Source organism: Malaclemys terrapin, chromosome 2 (genome assembly GCF_027887155.1).
Source record: "Malaclemys terrapin pileata isolate rMalTer1 chromosome 2, rMalTer1.hap1, whole genome shotgun sequence".
NCBI classification, from domain to species: Eukaryota; Metazoa; Chordata; order Testudines; family Emydidae; genus Malaclemys; species Malaclemys terrapin.
In genome coordinates, this window is record NC_071506.1 from 271,028,218 (window position 1) to 271,052,941 (window position 24,724).

At 41.4% G+C, this 24,724-nt stretch overlaps 1 protein-coding gene across 8 annotated transcripts in view; it reads left to right on the top strand.

Annotated features, from left to right (window-relative positions):
* Positions 1 to 24,724, top strand: part of KMT2C (lysine methyltransferase 2C) — a 315,048-nt gene that overhangs the window by 151,349 nt on the left and 138,975 nt on the right. For all 8 annotated transcript variants that reach the window (XM_054021175.1, XM_054021174.1, XM_054021178.1 and 5 more), the window contains one exon: positions 21,264 to 21,426. In XM_054021175.1, the coding sequence (XP_053877150.1) occupies positions 21,264 to 21,426 (163 nt within the window). The remainder of the gene's footprint in view (positions 1 to 21,263; positions 21,427 to 24,724) is intronic.

The following is a 24,724-nucleotide window of genomic DNA, read 5'->3' on the forward strand; positions in this document are numbered from 1 at the left end:
CTTGCTGCCCCTCCTTACCCCCATCTATTCCTTTCCCTCCTACACTCCTGTATGGATTCTCTGATGTGTGATAAGGGATGAGCTCTGAGTGAAGCTTTTCCCGCACTCGCAGCATTCATATGGGTGCTCTCCCGTGTAGGTTCTCTTATGTCTTTGTCCCCTCTACATATGACTCACTGCTTTCTTCTCCATGCTGTCTAGGTGCCAGTAGGTGCAGTCATTGAGAACACAGGAGATACTGGCTCCCTGCTCTCATTTCTAGTGCCAGTCCCTCACCCTTGGACTGGAGCAGCTTGGAGCACCCATTACAGGGAAAGTGCAGCTTCACTCCTGTTGCCCTACACTGGAGCACGATCAGTCATTCTGTGGGGATGGTTCATGTGCAGTCTCATCATCACTGGGACCTGTGAGAGAGAGGATCAAGCATGCTCAGAATCTTCAGGGATTTTAGCTGCTAAAATCGGAGTTTCTATTAGGCATGTGCAAATTGTGATCGTTTTCTAAGGCTTATAATATGGTCAAATTGGGGCGGATTTTCATGGGGAAGGCAAAAAGCACACTCCTTACACAAAGGCCACCCCATGCAAAATTTCAAGTCCTTGCTCCAAAGCACAGGGGCAACGTTAGAGCTGTTCAATGAAGAGGTTACCAGTAAATTGTAATGTGCCCAACATGTATTTTTCTGTAGCCTCATTCTCAGAAACAGCTAAACTGTTTTGGCTCAAATTAAAAAAAAAAAAAAAAAAAGAAATAAAATATCAGCCCGAAGCACACATCTGCCATGTAAAATTTCAGCTCAACTGGTTTGTTTGGCAAAGTTATACACTGATAAAAAGAGGGTCTTAAAGTGGGAAGTGTCAGGCAACCTTAATAATAGACAGCACTATCAGCCCTGCCAGTAATAAGGAGGGCGGGTGTTTTCCACAGTACTATGGCTGCAGAATTTCCTACAGAATCTGCTCACTACTACAGAATTGTGTTTCAGGCTCTAAGCTTTGTTTCTTTTCTTTTTCTTTCTTTCCTACTTCCTAAATGAAGTTTCTACCCCTTCTGGATGTGAAGAAAACCTTCCAAATATGAACCAAGTAGAACTGATGCAATGTTGTGTTCCTGAGCCTGCAAACAAGCAGCCTGAAACAATAAGTGACAGGGTCTGATCTTCCCCACTCGTCTCTTGGGGGGGGCTAACCCCGAAGCCTAATTATAATAATTTAAATGTCAAACATTGTTAACTATCTCACTGCTGATCATTTTGTCAGAAACATCCTGCTAACATGCTCATTCATCATTGTGGATATTGAGACTAAGATTAATGGGGTGGCTGGCTGCTGGGAAGGGGAAGTTCAAATATGCCCAAGAACTTTAATTTCTCTATATCCCTGCCTACAGGGGAGAGGGAAATAGGAGGGTCTTTCACTCCCCAATGACAAAAGCCCCAGAAACAGCAAAGCAAGAGACTATCCTATAGCTATTTATCCAAATGCTTTATACCTCACTAGAATTTACCTTTAAGTTTTAAAAAAATTACAAGGTAAATGAAGTAGTTAAATGGGGAAGCAGAGAAAACAGGGCAGCCTTCCAGACATTCAGATTGACAATGATGAAAGTGATTTATCCAGGTGTATCCACTTTTGCTAAATGTGTTGTGCTTAGTAGTACTGCTATCAATATTAGGGTTTGTCTACACATGAAAATGAATCTGGAATAAAGTAGAATGGGAATTTAAAGTGGATTAACTATTCCTGATTAACTCCAGGTGTGGATGCTCTTATTCTAGAATAAGAGTGCCTTATTCCAAATTAGTTTCATCCACGTCAAAATTAATCAAACACTGGCCCTCTGCCCTTGGTTTTTAGAGGTCAAGTGGGAATGTCTCCATGGCTATTTTTAGTGCCATTGCATGAGCTCGAGTCTGTAGACCCTGGGCTCAGAGACTCATTATTGCAGGAGGTTTTTTTCAGTGTATGCATATCCTGAGTGGTTTAGCTATAGGTGTAGCTGGTAGCTATTATCTAAGTTAAGGTTGCCCAATACTTTCCATTAGAAGATCCTGTTTTCAGTTGCTTATAACTTTGCCAAACTTTAACCATTCAAGCTGCAATACTCCATGCTAGGTGTCAACTTCAAGCTGAAGTTTTTGGGAAAGTTTCAGCTAAAACAGTTCAGTTGTTTCCGAGAACAAGATTATGGAAAAAATTAATTTAGCTCATGTTAAAAAAAATTGTATCTGTTTTGGTGAGAAGCTCTAGTGTCCCCATGCTTTGGAACAGGGGCTTTAAATTTGGCAGTGGAGATGTCCTAGTTTGAGGGATATGCCTTTGTCATCCCTATGAACATTTGTCTAAATTGGCCAAGTTATAAGCCTTTGAAATTCTTGGTTTGCACATGCTCCATAGAGACTTATTAGCATATGGCAGCTAAATTTGTTGAACGTTGCATATGAACTGGGCATGGTCCATCTCCACACAGCTCATATGTGCCTATCAGACTTTCTGTGCTCCAGCCCAGCGCTGCAGGGTCGAGCAGGACATTTCCTACCGTTGGTCTTCCAGGCTACTGGGGTCTGCTGTGCTGCCAAGCATCAGAACTGACACCAGGGAAACTTTCTCTTCTGTTCTTCCAGTGGCTCCCAGGTAACACAGAGGCAGAGGAAGCAGCCTGACTGGAATGCAGACGTATGAGGAGCAGAAATGGGTGGGGTAGAATAAAAATCAGGTGGATGGGAGCGAGTAACAACCTTGGGGTTCATTAAATAACAAACCAGTGAATGAGAAAGGAATAAAACTTTATTAGAACAAACTGGAGAGCTTCTCTGGTAAACTGCTGCACACAGCCATGCAGGGTTCCCGCCTCCAGGGCACATCTCCAAATTCCTATGTTCATAATACTGCCCCTTATGAGGGAGTGTCTAAATTATAATCTACAAACATATCTCTACAGCTTTCCTCTTAAAGAAAAAACAATTATCGTATATACTCATTCATTAGCTTGTTTGTTTATAAGCCAACCCCCCAAGATGGCTAGGTAAAAATAGCAAAAATTGTATGACCCTTTCATAAGACGACCCTATATTTCAGGGGTTGGCAAACTTTGGCTACTGGCCCGTTAGGGTAAGCCACTAGCGGGCCTGGGCGTTTTGTTTATCTGGAGCATTCACAGGCACGGAGCCTCTCAGCTCCCAGTGGCCGCGGTTTGCCGTTCCCAGCTAATGGGAGCTGCGGGAAGTGGTGCCACTTCTTGCAGCTCCCATTGGCTGGGAATGGCGAACCGCAGCCACAGGGAGTTGAGGGGCTCCATGCCTGCAGATGCTCCAGGTAAACAAAACGACAGTGTATTAGATATTCTATTAAATGATTCCATAGAGTAAAATCATCACTCCCACTCTTTGATGTCACTTTTTTACCAAAAATATGTGTGTGTGTGTACACACAGCTAACAACTATCTAATAACTCGTGCATTAAATTCTCAACCCATCTAGTACATTTCCATAAACCCAATGTGTCAACTGCCTTGAGAGGAGAGGTTACCAGCACATCATTCTTGAGCGAGTCTTTACCGCTCACTTTCCTCAAAACCAGTAACATTAGCAAGTCTCTAGGAATCTTTCAGGACGTTTTAATCTCCCGTTCTGATCTTCTCAGTATCAGCCTTTCATTAGAGTCTGAGTTGTTCTCTTGTTCCTTGACAGTTTCTCATTTGTTCGTTGATAATAAAGGATCAGTCAGATGAGAAATACCAGAGTCCACATCTACTGTCCACGTGTTGGAACTTTCTGGGATTACTCATAGATCCCTTCGATTACATCAAAATGCATCCCCCATGGTCTGTCTAGACTACATAAAACCTTGGATGCAGCTGTTCTTTACTAGTACCCCTTTGGCCACAAGTATTAGAGGTGTGATTCCTCAGGCATACTCTATCACTTGGGTTAAGAGATGGGAGATCACGGGCTCTTTTGTCAAAATAATATTTCTGCTTCCACTTCTGATTTTGTTTCATCTTCTACATGGTTTCATTGTTACGAGATTTCAGCAAGTTATCAATAATTGGTAAATTAGATATGATCCTTCTTCCCATTAACAGCCGAGCTGGAGAAAAAGCCATTCTCCAGGGGTGTATTTCAATAACACTTTATACAAATCACCCCCACTATCAAAAATCTTTTTCATAAGGTTCTTTACTGTCTGTATAGTATCTCCTCACTTAAAGTCGTCCCGGTTAATGTTGTTTTGTTGTTACGTTGCTGATCAATTAGGGAACATGCTCGTTTAAAGTTGTGTAACGCTCCCTTCTAACGTCGTTTGGCAGCTGCCTGCTTTGTCTACTGCTTCAGAAAGACCAGCCCGTTGCAGCTAGCTGGTGGGGGCTTGGAACTAGGGTGGACCGGCAGCCCCCCTAAGTTCCCTGTCCTGCAGCTGCCCAGCAGGCTAGCAATTGCAGCTGTCTTTCCCCCCACTACCATGTGCTGCCGCTGCCCTCTGCCTTGGAGCTGCTCCCCGAGACTCCTGCTTGCTGTGCGGGGGGGAGGGAAGGAAGAGGGGGGTTAATATCAGGGTGTCCCCCTCCCCCTGCTCCTGCACTCCGCTTACCCCATCTTCCATAGAGCAGGGGACACACCAGGGCTCAGGACGGAGGGAGCTTGCAGCAGCTGCGGTCTCAGCAAGCTGATCTAATTTACAAGGCAGTGTACTTAAAGGGGAAATACGCATATCTCCCTCCATTCCTGCTGCCTTGTAAAGTGAGAGAGTTAACCCTTGAGGGATCAGCCAATTGCTAGTTCATCATTTAGCAGTAAGGGAAATATCCCACCTTCTGACTCCTCCACCTCAACCAAGCTTCACAATCATCATCACTGTGTACCAGTATTAAATTGTTTGTTTCAAACTTATAGTGTGTGTGTGTGTGTGTGTGTGTGTGTGTGTGTGTGTGTGTAAAAAAAAATTCCCTGGAACCTAACCCCGTCATTTACATTAATTCTTATGGGGAAACTGGATTCGCTTAACATTTCGCTTAAAGTCACATTTTTCAGGAACATAACTACAACATTAAGTGAGGAGTTACTGTATAGACCTTTCTGCAAGTCCATTTGATTGGGGGTAATTTGGATTTGAGGTTTTGTGATGAAAATCCCCATCTATGGCAAATTGCCTAAAATCTGCACTGGAAAATTGTGGCCCATTATCACTAAAGACGTCATATGGAATTCCATGTCTGGAGAAGTTTCCCTTCAAACCGGCTATCACTGACTTACTATCGGTACTGTTCAGTGTACAAATTTCTGGACACATGCAGCCAGGCCTAAAATTGATGTCACCTCCTTTAGCACTACAATGAAGCAGCTCAGGTGATAGCTAGGGGATTGTATTTCAAGTAGGAAAAACAGTTTCCTACCACAGTAGCGAGGTTGTGATTGATCCACAGCCAATACAACACCTTTCATGCTCATTGTGTGCACTTCTCAATTCCTAAATGATCCTTGTGTATCTTCCATAGCATTTCTTTTTGAAGGCTCATTGGAATTACAACCTTACTGCCATTGAAAATCACCTTATCTATCACAGTAAATTCATGCCTGCAGTTCCAGTACTCTGTTATACTTGGACAGCAACTGCTTATTTCTTCAGGCCACCCTTTAATTATCACTTCTTTGAGGATTCCCAACAGTTCATCTTTCTCCATTTCCTCTCCTATTTGTTGTAGTTTCCTGTTAGCTATGCGAATTTACTTTACAATCAGATCTACATAGGCTTGCATCTCTGTCTCTAAAGTCTTCTCTGCCACTGCTCTGAAAAGTGCATATGCAGTGAACATGAATTTACCAGGTATGTAGGTCACAACCAAATCATAGTTTTGCAGCTGTATCATCGTTCTTTGAGTCCTTAAGGTACAGTCATTTAGTGGTTGCTAAATAGCACTATCAGGGGTTTGTGGTCCATTTCAGCTTCCACTGTCTGTTCATACATATACTGATTGAATCTCTCACAGGCAAACAAAATTCATAAAAGCTCCTTCTTGATCTGTGTGTATCTGGTTTCTGTCTCAGTCAGTGATTTGGATGCATATGCCACTGGTTGCCAACAATCTTCATGCTTCTGTAAAATCACTGCACCTAACCCAGACCATGAAGCATCTGCTGAAATTTTAATAGGCCTTCCTGGTGCCTAGAACTTCAACACTGGCTCTTGAATTAGTTGTTTTAAACCTTCTCATGATGCCTCCGGTTCTGCACCTTAATACTATTCATTTTTATTCTCTAGGAATTTTCTCAAAGCTGCTGCTTTGGGGGATTAAGTATGAATTTTGCAAGATTATTAACCATTCCCAGGAACCACTGGACATCTTTCTTTGACTGGGGGATGTAGCATCATTTCAGTGGCTGCAATCTTCCTCTTATCAGGCTTTATACCTTCCTTGGAAATAATGGCCCCAGCCATTTTTGCTGGATGAAAGGGAGCCTGTACATTTTTTTTTAAATGGTTGCTGCTAGCAATGCACCTCTCCTTCAGTGGTATATTTGTTCCAGAATAACCAGTTACTTTTATTTTTGTTGGTACCAGTTTTGGTCTTATTTTCAGTCTTTCATAATCTTGTTCAGACAGAATATTAACCTGAGCTTCTGTGTCCAGTTTCAGTGGAATAATTATTCCATTCACAGGCAGTATCCAGTCCCTCTCATCATGCTTGCTAGATCCCAGTTCATCTACAGAAAAACTCCTCAACAAGAGTGTCTTTAACTGAATGCACCTGACTTTTCTGCATTTGGGATCTGCAGCATTTTGCAAAATGATTATTTTTCCCACATTTATGACAGAGTTTTGCAAAAGCAACGCACTGTTTGGGGGCATGCTGTGATCCACAACTTCCACATGACCATCTGAAAACCAGTCTTCTCCCTAGCAGTGGTTTTTATAGCTAGAGGTTCCACTCTTTGATTTGACTTATTCTGGCTATATTCTTTTGAACTTAGTACATGGATAACCCCTTCTGGTGAATTCAGCTCTCTGGCTTGTGTTTTCACAGTTTCTGCTGCCCTGCATATTTGGAGAGCTTTTTCTAAAGTTAAATCTCCTTCCGGATCAGTCTCTTTCTTAACACACAAAATCATTTGTGGTATTAGATTATCTCTGACCAGAGATTCTGTCAACTCACCAAAGTCACAGGTTTTATTGAGTTTCCTTAATTCGGTGACATATTGCTCTATGGTGTTATCATTTTGTTGCATGCGTATAATAAATATTTGGGTCTCCCAAAGGTTTCATTCTTATTTGGCATGCAGTGTTCCTCAAATTTAGTCAGTATTTTACTGAACTTCATGCTTTCATCTTCTTCAAACTTAAATTTATTATAAATATCCAATGCTTCATCCCCAACAACATACAATAAGATTGATGGTTTCACTTTATCATTTTTCTCCTCTGCCCCTGTGGCTGCTAAATACAATTCAGATCTCTGTCTGAATGTTTTCCAGTTCTTGGCAGCATTGCCTGACAATTGCAGATTGGAATGAGGTTGCAACACATCAATTTTTGGCTTTCCCCCCCGCCCCCCTCTTAAGCTAGTCGAGCTACTGTTGTGCTCACCAAATACATGCAAAAGCCTTTGTGCCTGGTGCTCCATGTGCTTCTTTGGTGCCTCCCTTTGTCCCTGCTTTCAGTTGCAAACCCAAGTTAACTTCAAAATCACTGCAGTTTCCTGCTCATTCAGCACTTCAGACACCATGTAATGTTCTTGGGGTTCATTAAATAATGAATCAGTGAATGAGAAAGGAATAAAACTATAATAAAACAAACTGGAGAGCCTATCAGGTGAACTGCTGCACATAGCCACGTGGTGCTCCCAACCCCCACCTCCAGGGTACACATCTCCAAATTTATATGTTCATAATGCTGTCGCTTGTGAGGGAGCGTCTCTAAATTATAATCTTCTACAAATATATCTCTACAGAGCAGGAGTCAGGTAAGGTAGACAGGAGCAGAATGGTCTATAACTACTAGAGCACATTGCCCTCCAGATTCTGGGATAGAATCCAGGATCCTTGAGGCTTCTGCTGTCTGCAAATAGTTGTGTAAACCCGTGGTAAGTGTATGTGTTTCAATCCCCGACCCCACGGGCTGGTCTACCTGGAAAATAATAGTCTACTGCTGCTGCCAGTAGCCATCCAGTTAGTCCAGTAGCTCAAGTGGTTGAAATCTGTGGTGTGGCTCTAAAGGACCCAACTTTGCTGATGACCCATGTGGTGGTCAATATGGTTCCACAGAATATAATTTTAATTTTGCTGTGTTTAAAAAAAATTTGAAATTTCATACAAAAACTGTTAAAATAATGTTAAGATTGGAAACTTAAGTATTGAAGAATTAGTATATGCCAGAATTAAGGTTACATGTGATGTTGGCAGGTCACTTAGGACAAAATGTTCACAGTTGGTCACTAATTACACTGGTCTACAATTTTTGAGAAGTCGTCTGCTTCAGAGATAAAATGTGCTATTTATTATGTATTTTGATGTGCTGAATTCAAATATGACAATTAGTAGCCAATCAGTTGTTTTGTTTCTAAGATATTTAAGTTTTTACATTTTATGTCTATGTATATTGTGTAGATAGTAGAGTTTTAATCATAAATTGTAAACCTAGGTTTTTTCATGTGTTTATGGTTGCTTTACATGATAATATTTCACCTGTCCTGTTTATGTAACACTTTAAAAATCAGCAAAAGGGTTATATAAATAAAATTTATTATGAAACAAAAGGCGAAAAACTATTATGCACATAGTTTAGTCCTATTCAGTGTCTACTCGGCGCTTCTTGGCTTGTCTCTTGTATTCATTAAATGGAGCATCTCTTGTCACTGTCCAGCAATAGTCTGCAAGCATGGATGGGCTCCATTTGCCCTGATAGCGTTTCTCCATCGTTGCAATGTCCTGGTGAAATCGCTCGCCATGCTTGTCGCTCACTGCTCTGCAGTTCGGTGGAAAAAAATCTAGATGAGAGTGCAAAAAATGTCTCTTTAGTGACATGTTGCAACCAAGGCTTTTGTATGCCTTGAGGAGGTTTTCAACCAACAACCTGTAGTTGTCTGCCTTGTTGTTTCCGAGAAAATTTATTGCCACTAACTGGAAGGCTTTCCATGCCGTCTTTTCCTTGCTACGCAGTGCATGGTCAAATGCATCATCTCGAAGAAGTTCACGAATCTGAGGACCAACAAAGACACCTTCCTTTATCTTAGCTTCACTTAACCTTGGAAATTTTCCACGGAGGTACTTGAAAGCTGCTTGTGTTTTGTCAATGGCCTTGGCAAAGTTCTTCATCAGACCCAGCTTGATGTGTAAGGGTGGTAACAAAATTTTCCTTGATTCAACAAGTGGTGGATGCTGAACACTTTTCCTCCCAGGCTCCAATGACTGTCGGAGTGGCCAGTCTTTCTTGATGTAGAGGGAATCTCTTGCACGACTATCCCATTCGCAGAGAAAACAGCAGTACTTTGTGTATCCAGTCTGCAGACCAAGCAAGAGAGCAACAACCTTCAAATTGCCACAAAGCTGCCACTGATGTTGGTCATAGTTTAGGCACCTCAAAAGTTGTTTCATGTTGTCATAGATTTCCTTCATATGGACTGCATGACCAACTGGAATTGATGGCAAAACATTGCCATTATGAAGTAAAACAGCTTTAAGACTCGTCTTCGATGAATCAATGAACAGTCTCCACTCATCTGGATCGTGAACGATGTTGAGGGCTGCCATCACACCATCGATGTTGTTGCAGGCTACAAGATCACCTTCCATGAAGAAGAATGGGACAAGATCCTTTTGACGGTCACGGAACATGGAAACCCTAACATCACCTGCCAGGAGATTCCACTGCTGTAGTCTGGAGCCCAACAGCTCTGCCTTACCCTTGGGTAGTTCCAAATCCCTGACAAGGTCATTCAGCTCACCTTGTGTTACAAGGTGTGGTTCAGAGGAGGAGGATGGGAGAAAATGTGGGTCCTGTGACATTGATGGTTCAGGACCAGAAGTTTCATCCTCTTCCTCTTCCTCGTCTGACTCAAGTGAGAATGATTCTGGTGCATCAGGAACCGGCAGTTCTTCACCGTGGGGTACTGGGCATATAGCTGATGGAATGTTTGGATAATGCACAGTCCACTTTTTCTTCTTTGACACGCCTTTCCCAACTGGAGGCACCATGCAGAAGTAACAGTTGCTGGTATGATCTGTTGGCTCTCTCCAAATCATTGGCACTGCAAAAGGCATAGATTTCCTTTTCCTGTTCAACCACTGGCGAAGATTTGTTGCACAAGTGTTGCAGCATATGTGTGGGGCCTCTTGTCCTGATCTCCAATTTTGCAGCCAAAATAAAGGTGTTAAGCTTTCTTAACTATCGTGGTTATACTGCGCTTTTGTGATGCAAAAGTCCCTTCACCACAAACATAGCAGAAGTTATCTGCACTGTACACACAAGTACGAGGCATCTCTGCTCACTTTGGCTAAACAGAAATGTGTCCCTTTGCAAAATCAAACACTGACAAATAAGAGAGCACGACACTGTATGATTTCTAGAGCTGATATAGGGCAATTTGTTCAGCAGAGTGATGTAAGCTTCGTTATGATTGCATCATCCATGACTTCTAGGAATAACATGATGCAATTCATATCATGTATGATGCAATACCAGCTTCAGATTGCATCATTCATCGTTTTGCCTAAAAAGCAAGTACTGTCCAAACCCAGTCATAGATTTATTCATAGATCCAGTCAAAGATGTATTTTAGTCATTTCTGGTTTAAATTGAGATCCCTTCCCTTTATAACTCACTTATCCTCCGCCATTCCCAAGTCAAGGGTCGTATATACTGACCCAATAGCATATCTTGAAAACTAGAGCCAATCAACAATTTGAAGCATCATTTTCATTCTCAGTGACCCAGAATTAGTGACCACATTTATTTCAGAAGCATTTTGGCTGTAGAGCAGTGTTATTATATGTGCCACGTTTTCTGGGTGACCAGCTTCAAACACCTGTGACCTGATTTGCCTAAGTTGCAGCTGCACAGCTTCAAATATGTAGGGCTATAAAAATGCTAAGTACTCTGAAAAAATCAGGTTATTTAGATGTATCAAAATGGGCACCCAAAACTGGTGTATAATGTTGTCAATTTTAGCCTTAATTCCTCTCTGCCTCACTTCCCCATCTATAAATTAGGGATAATGCCCCTTCATCTTACAAAGAGGTTGTGAAGATAAATTTATTAATACTTTCATAACTGATAGTACAGAGAATGCACTATAGACACGCCCATTAGGAAATTAATAATTTAGCATTCAGTGCAGAGTTTGGATGGTGTACTTTCAATACAGCATAGGGTCCATACATTAATAGGAGGATAAAAAGAAGTAATGAATAATGTCTATTCATTGACCACCATCCATCCTGTGCACTGAGTGAGGCTGGAATCCTGTGGAAAAAATAGTATATGATCTTGTGATTAAATACATGCTGCATTTAATTGCATGTAATCATAGTGCATTCTGTCAACCTTAATTCTGGTATTTCCTAACTTTTCAATACTTGACTTTGCAACAATGGCATTCTTTTCACATGTTTTTTTTGTATGTAATATATACTGTACTTCATAATATTGTGAGTTTTTAAAGTTATGAAAGCACCAAGAGCCTGACATAGGCACGTATTGGTCTTGTTTGTTTGTTTGTTTTAAACAAACTAAGGGAAGGAAATGTTTTCTCAGGTTTCAAGTTTGCCTTTTAAATTACATTAGAGTTTGCTGGTGCTTCAAAATGTTTCATTTAGTAAGTTATGGTGATAAAAGAAAATTACAATTACAGTGCAATTAAAATCTAAGCTAGAGCAATCTGAATTTTAATTTCCTGTTTTTTGTTGTTTAATTTTTTATTAAATCTTCAAGTTTAAAATAACCAATCTCTGGTTGTCCTGCTCATTATCAGCTTTGAATCATCTCCCTATATCTGGCATTGTTAATCCAAAATTTAAAAGATTAGAAAATAATGGGTACTGCTGGATATGCAAATAACATAGTACCTTTTTAAAGCAGTCATATAATGGAAAATTGCTTACTCTCCTTTGTCAACATGTTGGTGTGTTTAATTTTTCTCAATTATCTACAATACTTAGAAAACGTTGGATTCGATATTAGGTATCCTGATAGTGATGTGTGCTCATAAGCATTACAAGGCTTTTGCCAGATCATAGAGCAACCGATGATGTTTGTCAAAACAACGGTAGCACGTCTCATTAACCACCGTTTACACTCAAGTTTCTTTGAGGTGTCATTAATGCCAGGACCATACGGTATTATTCTCTTTATCCTCCTAATATGAGTCCATCACAACAATTTTCAATAGCTTAACCATTTGAAAGATAACAGTTTATACAGCCGTACTGTTCTGTATAGATTAAATTGTGCAAGGTCCATAAAATAGAACAGGTGGGTCATCTACTTGGTACAGTACACTATTTTAAATGAAAATCATTCATTGCATTCTGTTATTTCTCAGCTAACATTTTAAAAGCTAAAGCAAAGTATAAAGTCTGTCATTTTATCCAAAATAAGTTTTGGAATGGTAAAATTCATATTTTACTGGATTTTGCTGCATTGGTAAGATTGCATATACGTTTCCATTCTAAGTCATAATTTTGACCTCTTCCCTAAAATCAACAGTATTTCTTCATAATGCAATTGATTTATACGTATTCACTTTAATTAAGAGTACTAAAGGCTATGAAACAATTATAAAATGTGGCATTATATATATCCTTTGATTTGCTATTGGTAGCAGCTGGATCAGAACCCATATTGTCATAATCTTCTCTTCAGTTAAATTTTTTTCTGTGTTTTTGGATGAATATTTTTCCAGAGCACCTCAGTAGTGGAAATCTGTTAACATAGAGGATGCAATTTTTTCATAAAGGCACTTTTTGGAATCAAGAATATTTTTAACAGTGAGGACCGAGCCAACAATCCTTCTATTGCTCTAGCTTTTAGGGCCTGATCCTCAACTTCCCATGAAGCCAATGAGCATTGGTGGGTCTCAGCCGCTCTAAGGATCAGGTACTTTGATGTTTTGATAATTTATGGACAAAACCAAGCTTTTGTTCTATAATTTTAGCTTACGCTACTTTTATCAGATTTACTTTTATCTGTTTAACACCAGGGCTGACATGTCTGCCAACAAGTTTCTTTTTTTACAGCATACATTGAAAATTGTTAAGTTAGCCTGCAACACCCTCAGCTGAGATACATACATGCGCTAATCTCTGCTTTGCATATAGGGTGACCAGACAGCAAGTGTGAAAAATCGGAACAGCGGGGTGGGGAGTAATAGGCGCCTATATAAGAGAGAGCCCCAAATATCGGGACTGTCCCTATAAAATCGGGACATCTGGTCACCCTATTTGCATATATTCCAATCCTGATCAATCAGTGCACCTTTTTATAATGTGGAGTAGGTACCCAATCAACTCTTGCGGTGGCAGTTCTATGATTTCTATTTAATCAGTTTCTCTTGATACTTATTTCTGAACAATAAACCAGTTGCATTTCCTGTTTTTCTAGAAAGACATTTAAGTCATGAGCTCAGTACTCTTCCCTTAGGTTAATGGTAGTATTCAAGGGCTAGCAGGTCTATGGTGTAACAACAACAACAAAGATGAAAACCAAACGGAGTATGGGGAGGATAGAGGTAGAATTAAAAAATGCTGATTCTGCTCATTTGGGGAGGTGGTTTCCCCACAGTGAGTGAAAGAGAGAAGTTGCCTCTGCCATGGATTTCTAGTTTCTTTTTTTTAAAGTATAAAGAAATGAGTCATATTACAGTGGCAGATTGGAGCTAATGAACCTAATGAGTTAAGTAAGTTTCAAATTGAAATTTGAAGGAGAAGATGGCTATTTGGTTTAGAAAATCAGGGAGGCTGTTCCCAATGTATGGTGTAGCATAGATGAAGGCACAAAGATGAGTGTGAGAAAAAAAATTGAAGGGGAGCAATTAGATGGAAGCATGTGCAGAGTCAAATGACTGAGAGAACAGTAATTAGAAATAAAATCAGAAATGTAGGCAGGATTGGAGTTCTGCTGGGTCTTGAAGGCAATCACTAGAAGCTTGGTCTTCATGCAAATATCAGTGGGTAGCCGGTGAAGGGCTTTTGAATAGGAAAGTGGCCTGTCTTATTGTTCCTGATAATTTTCTTGAATAAGCTGTGAACAAAACCTGAACTTTCTAACTAATTTATAGCACTGTGCAAGGACTTTCCTTCAGCCCAGGAGACTGTAATAATTTCATGCTTGCTTTGACAGCTTGCCATTTTTAATCCCTGCAGCAGCATTGAATGCTCTGAGAGGAGCCCCATATGCCGTCACCTTTAGCTGTGTCCTGACTTGAACATGGGCCATCTGACCTAGTGGTCAAAGCAGGAGTCAGGACTCAGGCCAGGCCAGATATCAGGAGTCCAAGACAGACCAGAGGGCAAACCAAAAGTCCGAGTGTCAGGATGCAGGCAGGGGTCAGGTTACCAGGAGATGAACTTGACAGCAGAACCATGGCTCGGTAACCAGAGTGAGACCAAGTTGGGATACCAGGAAATCAAGCCCGGGTAGCGGGAGCAGGAAGCAAAAGGCATACAGTCCAGAGCACGGTGGATCCAGTTGCATGGATGACTTCCTATTCCTTTGCTAGGTTTAAATAGGAGCTGTGTACCAATCAAGACCTTCAGCATTCTGCCAATCAGCTCCCAGGACTGAGGTCCTTTGTCTGAGATCAGCTCCTATTCTGACAACAGTTAGCAGGTTCCTGGTGGCAGGTTGGAACCAGCTAGCTCCAAATAGCTCTGTGGACCAGGGTTCAAGACACACAGTTCCTGAGACTCTGATGTAATTTCATCTACCCATTGTTGGTCATCTTGAAAACTCTATACCTTCCTTTAGTCTCTTATTATCTTTGAATGTACAGTGTGGTGATGGAAAAAGACACTTGTACTGTCTTGATAATTTGATTTTTTCCTAATGACCTGATGAAATATTTTTGCAGTAAAAAACCAAAGTAACATTGGTTCTGGGAGCTTTTATGTATCACAGCATTAAAAACACCTAATTCATTATTTTTGAAGACTTCCCTCACAAAAGTCAGTCAGTTACAATAACTACATACTTGTTCTTGGCCATAACTTGTAGTCCAATTTCAGAGAAGTGTTGGCTTCTGTTGCTGGAAAAGTACGTTTTCTAGTCAGCAGCTATGGCAAAAACTCCCTGTGAGGATTTATTACTTCTGACTGCTTTATCTCTTCATCTTATCAATTCCATAAATGTTGATATTCTTTATTTTTTATATGGTTCAGATGATATATGCCTCCTTGTTTATAAAGTGTGTGTTTGTGTAGCTGCCAAATGCTTTTCATTGCTAATGTAGTTTTAGCAGATGGGTTTGAAGGGTTCAATTAAATGTAATTAGGGCTTCCATCTCCCTTCCTCTCCCCCCCTCCCCAGTTTCTTTATGTGATGCTGTAAATCAGCATGTTTTGGGCATTTTTCAGTACTTCTCAGAGTTATTTAGATCTTGCTCTTCTCTTCTTATCCTATTTTCCATTCTTTTGTGAAAAGTGGTAAGGAATCCACTAACTGACATCTCAGGAATCAGCATAAAATTTGGAGAAGAATGCACTCTAAATCTACTTTTATCATTCATTATGTACCTTTTTGGATGGCTATTTTAAAGCAGAAACTTGAGGCCTTAAATGTCATTAACACTGGATAACATTACAACTCGATAATTCAACATTTTGAGTAACTTTTGAATCTTTGAATGTTTTCATTCATCTCATTCATTTATTTCTCATGCGCGCGCACACACACACACACACACACACACACACACATTCCTCCATCACCCCACCACCAGGCTGACATGAGAGATATCTATGGACATCGTCTAAAGGGTTAATCTGGCTGGAAAATTTTAATGTTCTAAGGGTTAATCCTACCAAACCTCTCTTGCATGCATTCTTAATCTGTACAGTTTGAATGCTGGCTATGAAATTATGCCACTGGTTGTGTGGTAGTTTAACAGAAGCATGCAGCTGCAGTTTGCGAAGCTTCAGATGGTAGGCTGCATGGTTTCAGAACCTCACATTCAGTCCCATCATTTACCCATAATACCGCATCCTAGATCATCTATTCAGTGAATGTATGGTCTCTAAAAGTGACTTTGTCACCGTGTTTTCAACCTTATAATAGTTATAGTCTTACTAGTCAGAGACATTAGTAACATACATAGGTAGAGATTGGAAGTCTAGTAGATATTAAAACTCATCTGTGCATGCTCACAATATCGCCTATCACCTTAATGTACTGTTGTAGGTATCCACTATGCATTCTACCCTACAGGACTCTTAACCTCTTGTATACCATGTCTTCCCATATCTGGAGCTGTATATTTCAATGGCAAGGACATTTTTAGAGCAGAGCTGTAAAGCAATGACAATACAAATGCATCTTTGCTAGCCAGCCTTGTGGCACCCAGAGCTCAGCTCTGTAAACTTTTTGCAAGGAAACCCCTCTTATTCATATCAATTTTGAGTGCTGAACAAGGTCATGGGACCTGTCTTCAGTAAGGGTTGTAAAACCTTTCTTCTCTGTACATTATGTTGGCATTCTTTTTTTTTTTTTTTTTTTTTAGCCTTGCTGCACAAAATACTTGGCAATAGCTACCCCAAATCAACTGGCTTCTTTTGTAGACCTGACAGTTTCTCTTTTATATTGCAAATGAAATAGCCATTTTCCCCCATCACTATACCTTCAGTTGGCAGTGCAGATGGTTGTTTCTCTGAGGATGTGGATTGGTCTGACTTTAAGAATGTCTGTGTAGCAATTAACTTAGACATATATCCTTACAAACTCTTTGCCTTAAAATCAGTTGTCAGTTGCCAGGAGTTTGTAAGAGCATTATTTATGTCTTGTGTCTGACTCGTGAAATGTTGGAGAATTAAGGTAATGTACATTTTCTATGTTCTAAAGAATTAAGCAAATATAGTATTGGAGTACATGTTCCTTTGTGTCAGTTGTTGCTCTTGTACTCTAATATGCCAGTATTCCTAAAGTGTATATTTCTATAATGAAAGATTAGCTCACCTGGTACTTTACACTTTATATGCTTTGTTATAGACCTATTTTTCATCAGTTTATTTCAAATTTTCTATAGTGCCATATGTTACCCAAAAAAATCTTATTGCCTTGGAGAAAAAGTGCAAAAGCATGTTACAGTGCTTCGGGGACTGTAATGAGATCCAAGAAGAAAATCAAGGAAAGTATGGGCCCCTTACTGAATGAGGGAGGCAACCTAGTGACCGAGGATGTGGAAAAAGCTAATGTACTCAATGATTTTTTTGCCTCTGTCTTCACGCACAAGGTCAGCTCCCAGATTGCTGCACTGGGCAGTACAGCATGGGGAGAAGGTGGCCAACCCTCTGTGGAGAAAGAAGTGGTTCAGGACTATTTAGAAAAACTGGACGTGCACAAGTCCATGGGGCCGGATGCGCTGCATCCGAGGGTGCTAAAGGAGTTGGCGGGTGAGATTGCAGAGCCATTAGCCATTATTTTTGAAAACTCATGGCGATCGGGGGAGGTCCCAGATGACTGGAAAAAGGCTAATGTAGTGCCCATCTTTAAAAAAGGGAAGGAGGAGGATCCGGGGAACTACAGGCCAGTCAGCCTCACCTCAGTCCCTGGAAAAATCATGGAGCAAGTCCTCAAGGAATCAATTATGAAACATTTAGAGGAGAGGAAAGTGATCAGGAACAGTCAGCATGGATTCACGAAGGGGAAGTCGTGCCTGACTAACCTAATTGCCTTCTATGATGAGATAACTGGCTCTGTGGATGAGGGGAAAGCAGTGGATGTGTTATTTCTTGACTTTAGCAAAGCTTTTGATACGGTCTCCCACAGTATTCTTGCCACCAAGTTAAAGAAGTATGGGCTGGATGAATGGACTGTAAGGTGGATAGAAAGCTGGCTAGATCGTCGGGCTCAACGGGTAGTGATCAATGGCTCCATGTCTAGTTGGCAGCCGGTTTCAAGTGGAGTGCCCCAAGGGTCGGTCCTGGGGCCGGTTTTGTTTAATATCTTTATTAATGATCTGGAGGATGGTGTGGACTGCACTCTCAGCAAGTTTGCAGATGACACTAAACTAGGAGGCGTGGTAGATACACTAGAGGGTAGGGATCGGATACAGAGGGACCTAGACAAATTAGAGGATTGGGCAGAAAAAAACCTGATGAGGTTCAACAAGGACAAGTGCAGAGTCCTGCACTTAGGACGGAAGAATCCCATGCACTGCTACAGACTAGGGACCGAATGGCTAGGTAGCAGTTCTGCTGAAAAGGACCTAGGGGTCACAGTGGACGAGAAGCTGGATATGAGTCAACAGTGTGCTCTTGTTGCCAAGAAGGCTAACGGCATTTTGGGCTGTATAAGTAGGGGCATTGCCAACAGATCGAGGAACGTGATCGTTCCCCTTTATTCGACATTGGTGAGGCCTCATCTGGAATACTGTGTCCAGTTTTGGTCCCCACACTACAAGAAGGATGTGGAAAAATTGGAAAGAGTCCAGCGGAGGGCAACAAAAATGATTAGGGGTCTGGAGCACATGACTTATGAGGAGAGGCTGAGAGAACTGGGATTGTTTAGTCTCCAGAAGAGAAGAATGAGGGGGGATTTGATAGCAGCCTTCAACTACCTGAAGGGGGGTTCCAAAGAGGATGGAGCTCGGCTGTTCTCAGTGGTGGCAGATGACAGAACAAGGAGCAATGGTCTCAAGTTGCAGTGGGGGAGGTCCAGGTTGGATATCAGGAAAAACTATTTCACTAGGAGGGTGGTGAAACACTGGAATGCGTTACCTAGGGAGGTGGTGGAGTCTCCTTCCTTGGAGGTTTTTAAGGCCCGGCTTGACAAAGCCCTGGCTGGGATGATTTAGCTGGGAATTGGTCCTGCTTTGAGCAGGGGGTTGGACTAGATGACCTCTTGAGGTCCCTTCCAACCCTGATATTCTATGATTCTATGATTCTAAGTTAAAGGACTGATGAACTAAATCAGAAAGGTGTGGGTGAGATAGATGATGGAATTTATTCCCCCTTGAATAAAGAGATTGTGTCGCAGAGAGGCTGGCCTCTGTGAATGAAGTAAATCCATCACCCCTGTACCAGAACAGGTGCTCCCATTTGGCCAGTTACGAGGGTGGGTCAGCACCAGGGGACTATAGAAGATCAGGGAGAGACCTGAGAGGGCAGGTCCCAATGAGTCAGAGCAGACTGGTTTAGTCAGGAAAAGCAGGTGAGAGCTGCCAGAAACCAAGGGACTGGAGGAGTCTCAGAAGGAAGCAGAATGTGATTCCTGGGAGAAGACTGAAGGGAAGAGAGCAGCAAGAGGGGTTTGCTGGCTGGTGTCCCCCAGCCAGAGAGCGAGGGCTGAAGGCAGGATGAGCTTACCTGCTGATATCTCCAGGGCCAGAAAGCTGGACCCAGAACTGAGAGAGATCCAGGGGGAGTGAGGCCTGCTCCCATGGCAAGGATGATCCCAGCAGAGAGGCTGTGGGGGTTTCCGCTGGGAAGAGTGGGAGTGCACTCCAGTAGGAAGGGCTGGGGTCATTGTCCTGGTAGAGAGACGTGAGAGGACTATGCTGGGGAGCCAGGGTGGTGCTGGAGAGCTGGGTGTGGTGAGAGCGCCAGGACTGCATTTGATGTGTTGTCTGCACTATGGTATTGGGACTTGTGTGCATGCGAGGGCTTTCTTAGGTAACAACTTAGCCCCACAAGACTATTGGCACTGAGAAAAGCTGTTTGGACTGTTTCAGGGGACTCTGAAAGGGAAACAAAGACAGGTGCACCTGTCATGCAGAACGAACTCCAGGTGGGGTGGCCCTATGGCATATTGTTTGTTAGTTCCGCATGAGGAATTCTCTTTTCACATATACAAATGTGATCATTAATGATAACAGTACTGATTCTGTGTAAAGTATGTCTGTTGCCTGAACTCGTGTATCACAGAATCACAGTAATTAGAGATGGGAAAGAGATACTAGGTCATCTAATCCATCACTCTGCCACACAGGGTCACTCCATACTATGTATAATGTGTTGATCTTTTAAGTAGAACAGGGGTAGGCAACCTATGTCATGCGTGCCAAAGGCAGCACGCAAGCTGATTTTCAGTGGCACTCACACTGCCCGGGTCCTGGCCACCGGTCAGGGGGGCTCTGCATTTTAATTTAATTTTAAATGAAGCTTCTTAAACATTTTAAAATCATATTTACTTTACATACAACAATAGTTTAGTTATATATTATAGACTTATAGAAAGAGACCTTCTAAAAACGTTAAAATGTATTACTGGCACGCGAAACCGTAAATTAGAGTGAATAAATGAAGACTCTGCACACCACTTCTGAAAGGTTGCCAACCCCGGAAGTAGAACATGATACTTCCTGTGTACTTTCACATATTTTCATATTCTAATGTACACTGTTATTTCACAATATCAGAATTATACCATTTCTAGTAACAGCCCGTACCAACACGCATAGCCTCTGCATGCACTATTCTGGATAATTTTACAGGCCTCTTTACAAAAGGAATAGCTAAAATTAGACAATAGATAAAAAGTAAAGGAAATACATTCCACCATCAAAAAGTTTGAAGTTACCAGAGCAGATTTATTCATGTGAAGCAAATGGTTCTTGCAGCTAATGACAGTCTGTTTATATGGACAGCAGTAAATAATGAGGATAGATTTTGATTGTATGTTGGTGTTTGCCATTTTAGGGGATTGCCACATAATGCACCTCAGAAGGTTAAGCAAGTTATAGTTAAGGGTTGGGACTTTCCACAGTTCTCAGCATTGCCCTAGCTCTGCTTCCAGTGAAGTCAGTGGGAGTTCTACTATTCACTAATAGAGTTAAGCAACCCTGTGTACTCTTGAAAATCCAGCTCAAAAAAACTTTTTAGCCAGAATGACCATGAGGGAGCACCAAATTCCAAGCTGTCAGCCATCTTTGCAAAGTGAAAATCTATAGAGTAGATACGTGGTTGTAATATTGCTTCTGTGACTAAGACCTTTAGCACTGGCTGGACCTCAGTGGCTGACACGAGAATGGATTTTCTGATTTGTGCAAAGAAGGGATTTCTTCTGTGAACTGTAGTTTTTGTATTCAGTTTCATCATAAAAAGAACTGCATGTCTCTTTTTCAGCGATGTGCATATTGTAAGCACCTTGGAGCCACTATCAAATGCTGTGAAGAGAAATGTACCCAGATGTACCATTACCCCTGTGCTGCTGGAGCAGGCACCTTTCAGGATTTCAGTAACTTCTCCCTCCTTTGTCCAGACCATATTGACCAGGCTCCTGAAAGATGTAAGTAAGCTACATTCAAATAAGAAAGTGAACTGTATATGGTTATTATATCACAGGTTCACACTCTGGTCATATAGGACTCCACCGTGTAAGATGCTGAGCATCCTGGCCCAATCCAGCAAAGCATTTAAGTATGTGTTTGTATTTAAGCATGTGAATAACCCCCTTGAAGCCAATAAGACTATTGGGCCACGGTGGTCAGCACCCTGCATACTAAGTCTGTGCTCTATCCTGCATCGGGGACATTATAACCATTTCTTAAAGTACTTCTGTAAATTAGAAAAAATATAGGTATATTTTAAAAAGCCATTAACCACAAATTTGTTTTAAAAAACAAAAAGGGAGGTGTCACACAGACAGAAGTAGAATTGTTGCAGCCAGCCTGGGTTTAGAGTTGCTGTTCATATATTGAACTGACCAACACCAGTGTGGATATTTCTCAATAATAATAAACTGTGCAAATCCCTGCACTCTGATATGCTACAGCTCTAAGAACTCCCTGTCCATAGCCCATTTCAGACATTGCTACTTAAGGTTCTCACCTTAACTTATTTCAGACAGGCTACTGGAGTGCATGGATCACTTGTCTACTCCAGTCTGGCAAATCCTGAATTCCTGTTTCCCTTCCACTGCTTCTCCTGCTTTTAAGGGAGGTTTATCCCAGCCTCCAAAGTGTAATTTGTTTACCAAATTATTCATACATTTGTAAAATATTCTTCTTCATCCACTATGATTCAGTCATGTGTCATAGCTGGAATGGGCAGAGGGGAAAGGGAGTGTGCAAGAATTCCTCCTCTGCCCTCCAGCCCACTTGGCTGCTCAGTCAGTAGTACAAGCTTGTCAAAAGTACAAGTACAGATAAAAAGTGCTGCTGCTCAGATGTGTCCAGGAGATGTTTTCAAATGGCCTTTTCTTTCCACTGAGCTGCTTTCATGTCGATAAGTGACAGCACATCCCTTGCATCCTGATCCTACTTATTTTTCTGCTTAAGGGCAGAGTTGAATTTGAGGGAAGGAAGGTTGGAGCGAGCAGAGTCCCATGTATATACACCCCCTTCCTATTCAGCTATTAAATAACAGTTGAAAGAGGGAAACAGGCAAAACATTACACAAAAGCAAGTCTAATTTAAATAAACAGATTACCCCCTGGAGAGGGGGAGCTAAATCATCTTCAGGAGCAGTGGGCATGTGAAACCGTATCAGCTAGTAAGAGGTGTTGTGAACCTCTCTATATTTTCAAAAGTAACTACTTGACTATTATTATTCACTTGTGACTATCACCTTGAATTAGGCTAACGCACTGAAATCTTGGGGTGTGACTATGTATTTTGATGAGTTGATGAAATAATGAAAAAGCTAGCATGGAAAATGGCTTTTTCACATACTGTCTGTTACAAGCTGACCCAATACACTCTGAATGGTCACCAGTCTGTTGCATGTGGACCCAGTAGCTAGCTCCTACATGCTTCAAAGCCAACTGGGTATGAGTAGAGCCTAGTCACCGTTTCTAGCTTTGGGGCCATGCGGCTCTTGTCTGACGCCCTTCCTTGGGACATACGGTGCTGCCACCCTAGCCCCAAAATCAGTCTGTGTCCTCCCAAGCTCCCCCCACTCCCCACTTGCTTATACACACTTTTGCCCCAGAGCTACGTCTAGGCTGTGAGCATACTGGGCTTCTAGTTTAACCCCTTCAGGGATAACATGGCAGGAAAGCAAGGTGAAGAAGGAAAGGTGCTTACCAAAGGAACTTCTTAACTGCAGTGACTTTACTCTTGAAGCACTCAAGAGTAACAGATCTTTGAAAACAACAGAAGTCCTGTGATGCACCTTCTGTGAGTCTGAGGTTTGTAGCATTGAAGCTGGGCTGAGTGCCTCTTGCTCTCTTGCTTCTGCAAGTCCTTAAATGCGCCGATGGTCTGCCCCTTGCACAGAGCAGAATGCTGCTCTTTAATGGGGCCTCCATCTTTAAGATGTTCTAAAATTGAGAATCGGGCCTCAATCTTTAAATTGTTCTTAAATTGAGAATCTACAGACCACCAGGTTTTTATATATATATAAAACATAAACATATTCCTCTCTCTCTCTCTCTAGAGAGAGAGATATCTATAGATATCTATATCTATTAATTCCAGTGGAGGGGTTGTCCAGTAGTTGAGAGACAATAAAATCTGGTGTCCCCAGACTGCAGCCTTGAAGACTCTTAATGTTTAGTTCTTTAACTAGGGGTCAAACACCTTTCCCAGGAAGGGCAGCTGTCTGGAATGCAATACAATAGATTGGCTTTGGGCATGTCCAGACCTGTGCAGTCACCACATCCAACTTTTCCACACATAGAACAAGATAAAATTCATAATTTGTCTCAGACATACTGCACTCTGTCACACTGTTCATCCAACTTTTATGTCTTGTTTCCTTCAAAAGACTCCTACTAGCCCAGTTCAACACCGTGGCACTCTTGACCTTGTAATCTCCAACTTTCCTTCCACAGCTCCTAATCCTCTTTCATAGCTGCTTCCTCAAACTCAACGTTCTCTTTGTGATCTTACTATAAGCATCATATTTCCATTAAACTTAAGATCACTCTTGGAAAGTTTATCCCTGTTTAATACATTGCTTTGTCAAATGTTTTGCCTATCTAATTAGACTTCCTCCCTAGAATCTCTTCTCCCCCCCCCCCCCCCTAAATTTCTACCTGTTGATACCTACACTAAAATTTTCCATTATCTGAAAAAATCTTGATTTTGAAGCAAACTGTTCTGGCCAAAATAGGACCTAACCTGAAACTTTGTAAAATTTTAAAGATCTGGCTAAATTCAGCTCTCTCTCACACAGTCACATAAGCACACAGAGTCTCTCATTTTTGCACTCTTCTTCACTTTGTTCTGGTCACGAGGTCAAGTTGAAGTGATGAAATACAGAAAGAAAAAAGGTGTTCTCGTATTTTTCCCTCACATTGAAGCAGAATCTCTAGCCAATGTGAGTTTTTGAGTGCTTATCCAAACCTTTTGAGGTTCACATATTGCTAATCTTGATCCTCTTAATTAGAATTTCTCTTTAGAGTCATAAGATGTTGCCACCATGCTGATAACTTGCAGTCTCTAAGACCGTTCAGTTGGTTCCTCGAAAAACAGTGATCTGGCCTCCAAGTCCACTGCACCATTTGGAAATTTCAAGTGACTGTACATATATGCCTTTTATTCTAAGTAAAATGTGGTTTTAGCAGCCATTGTTGAAGTTGTGGGAAATCCATGCACTGATTACAACCATCTCAATGCACAGCTCAGTCTTATCTCATCAGT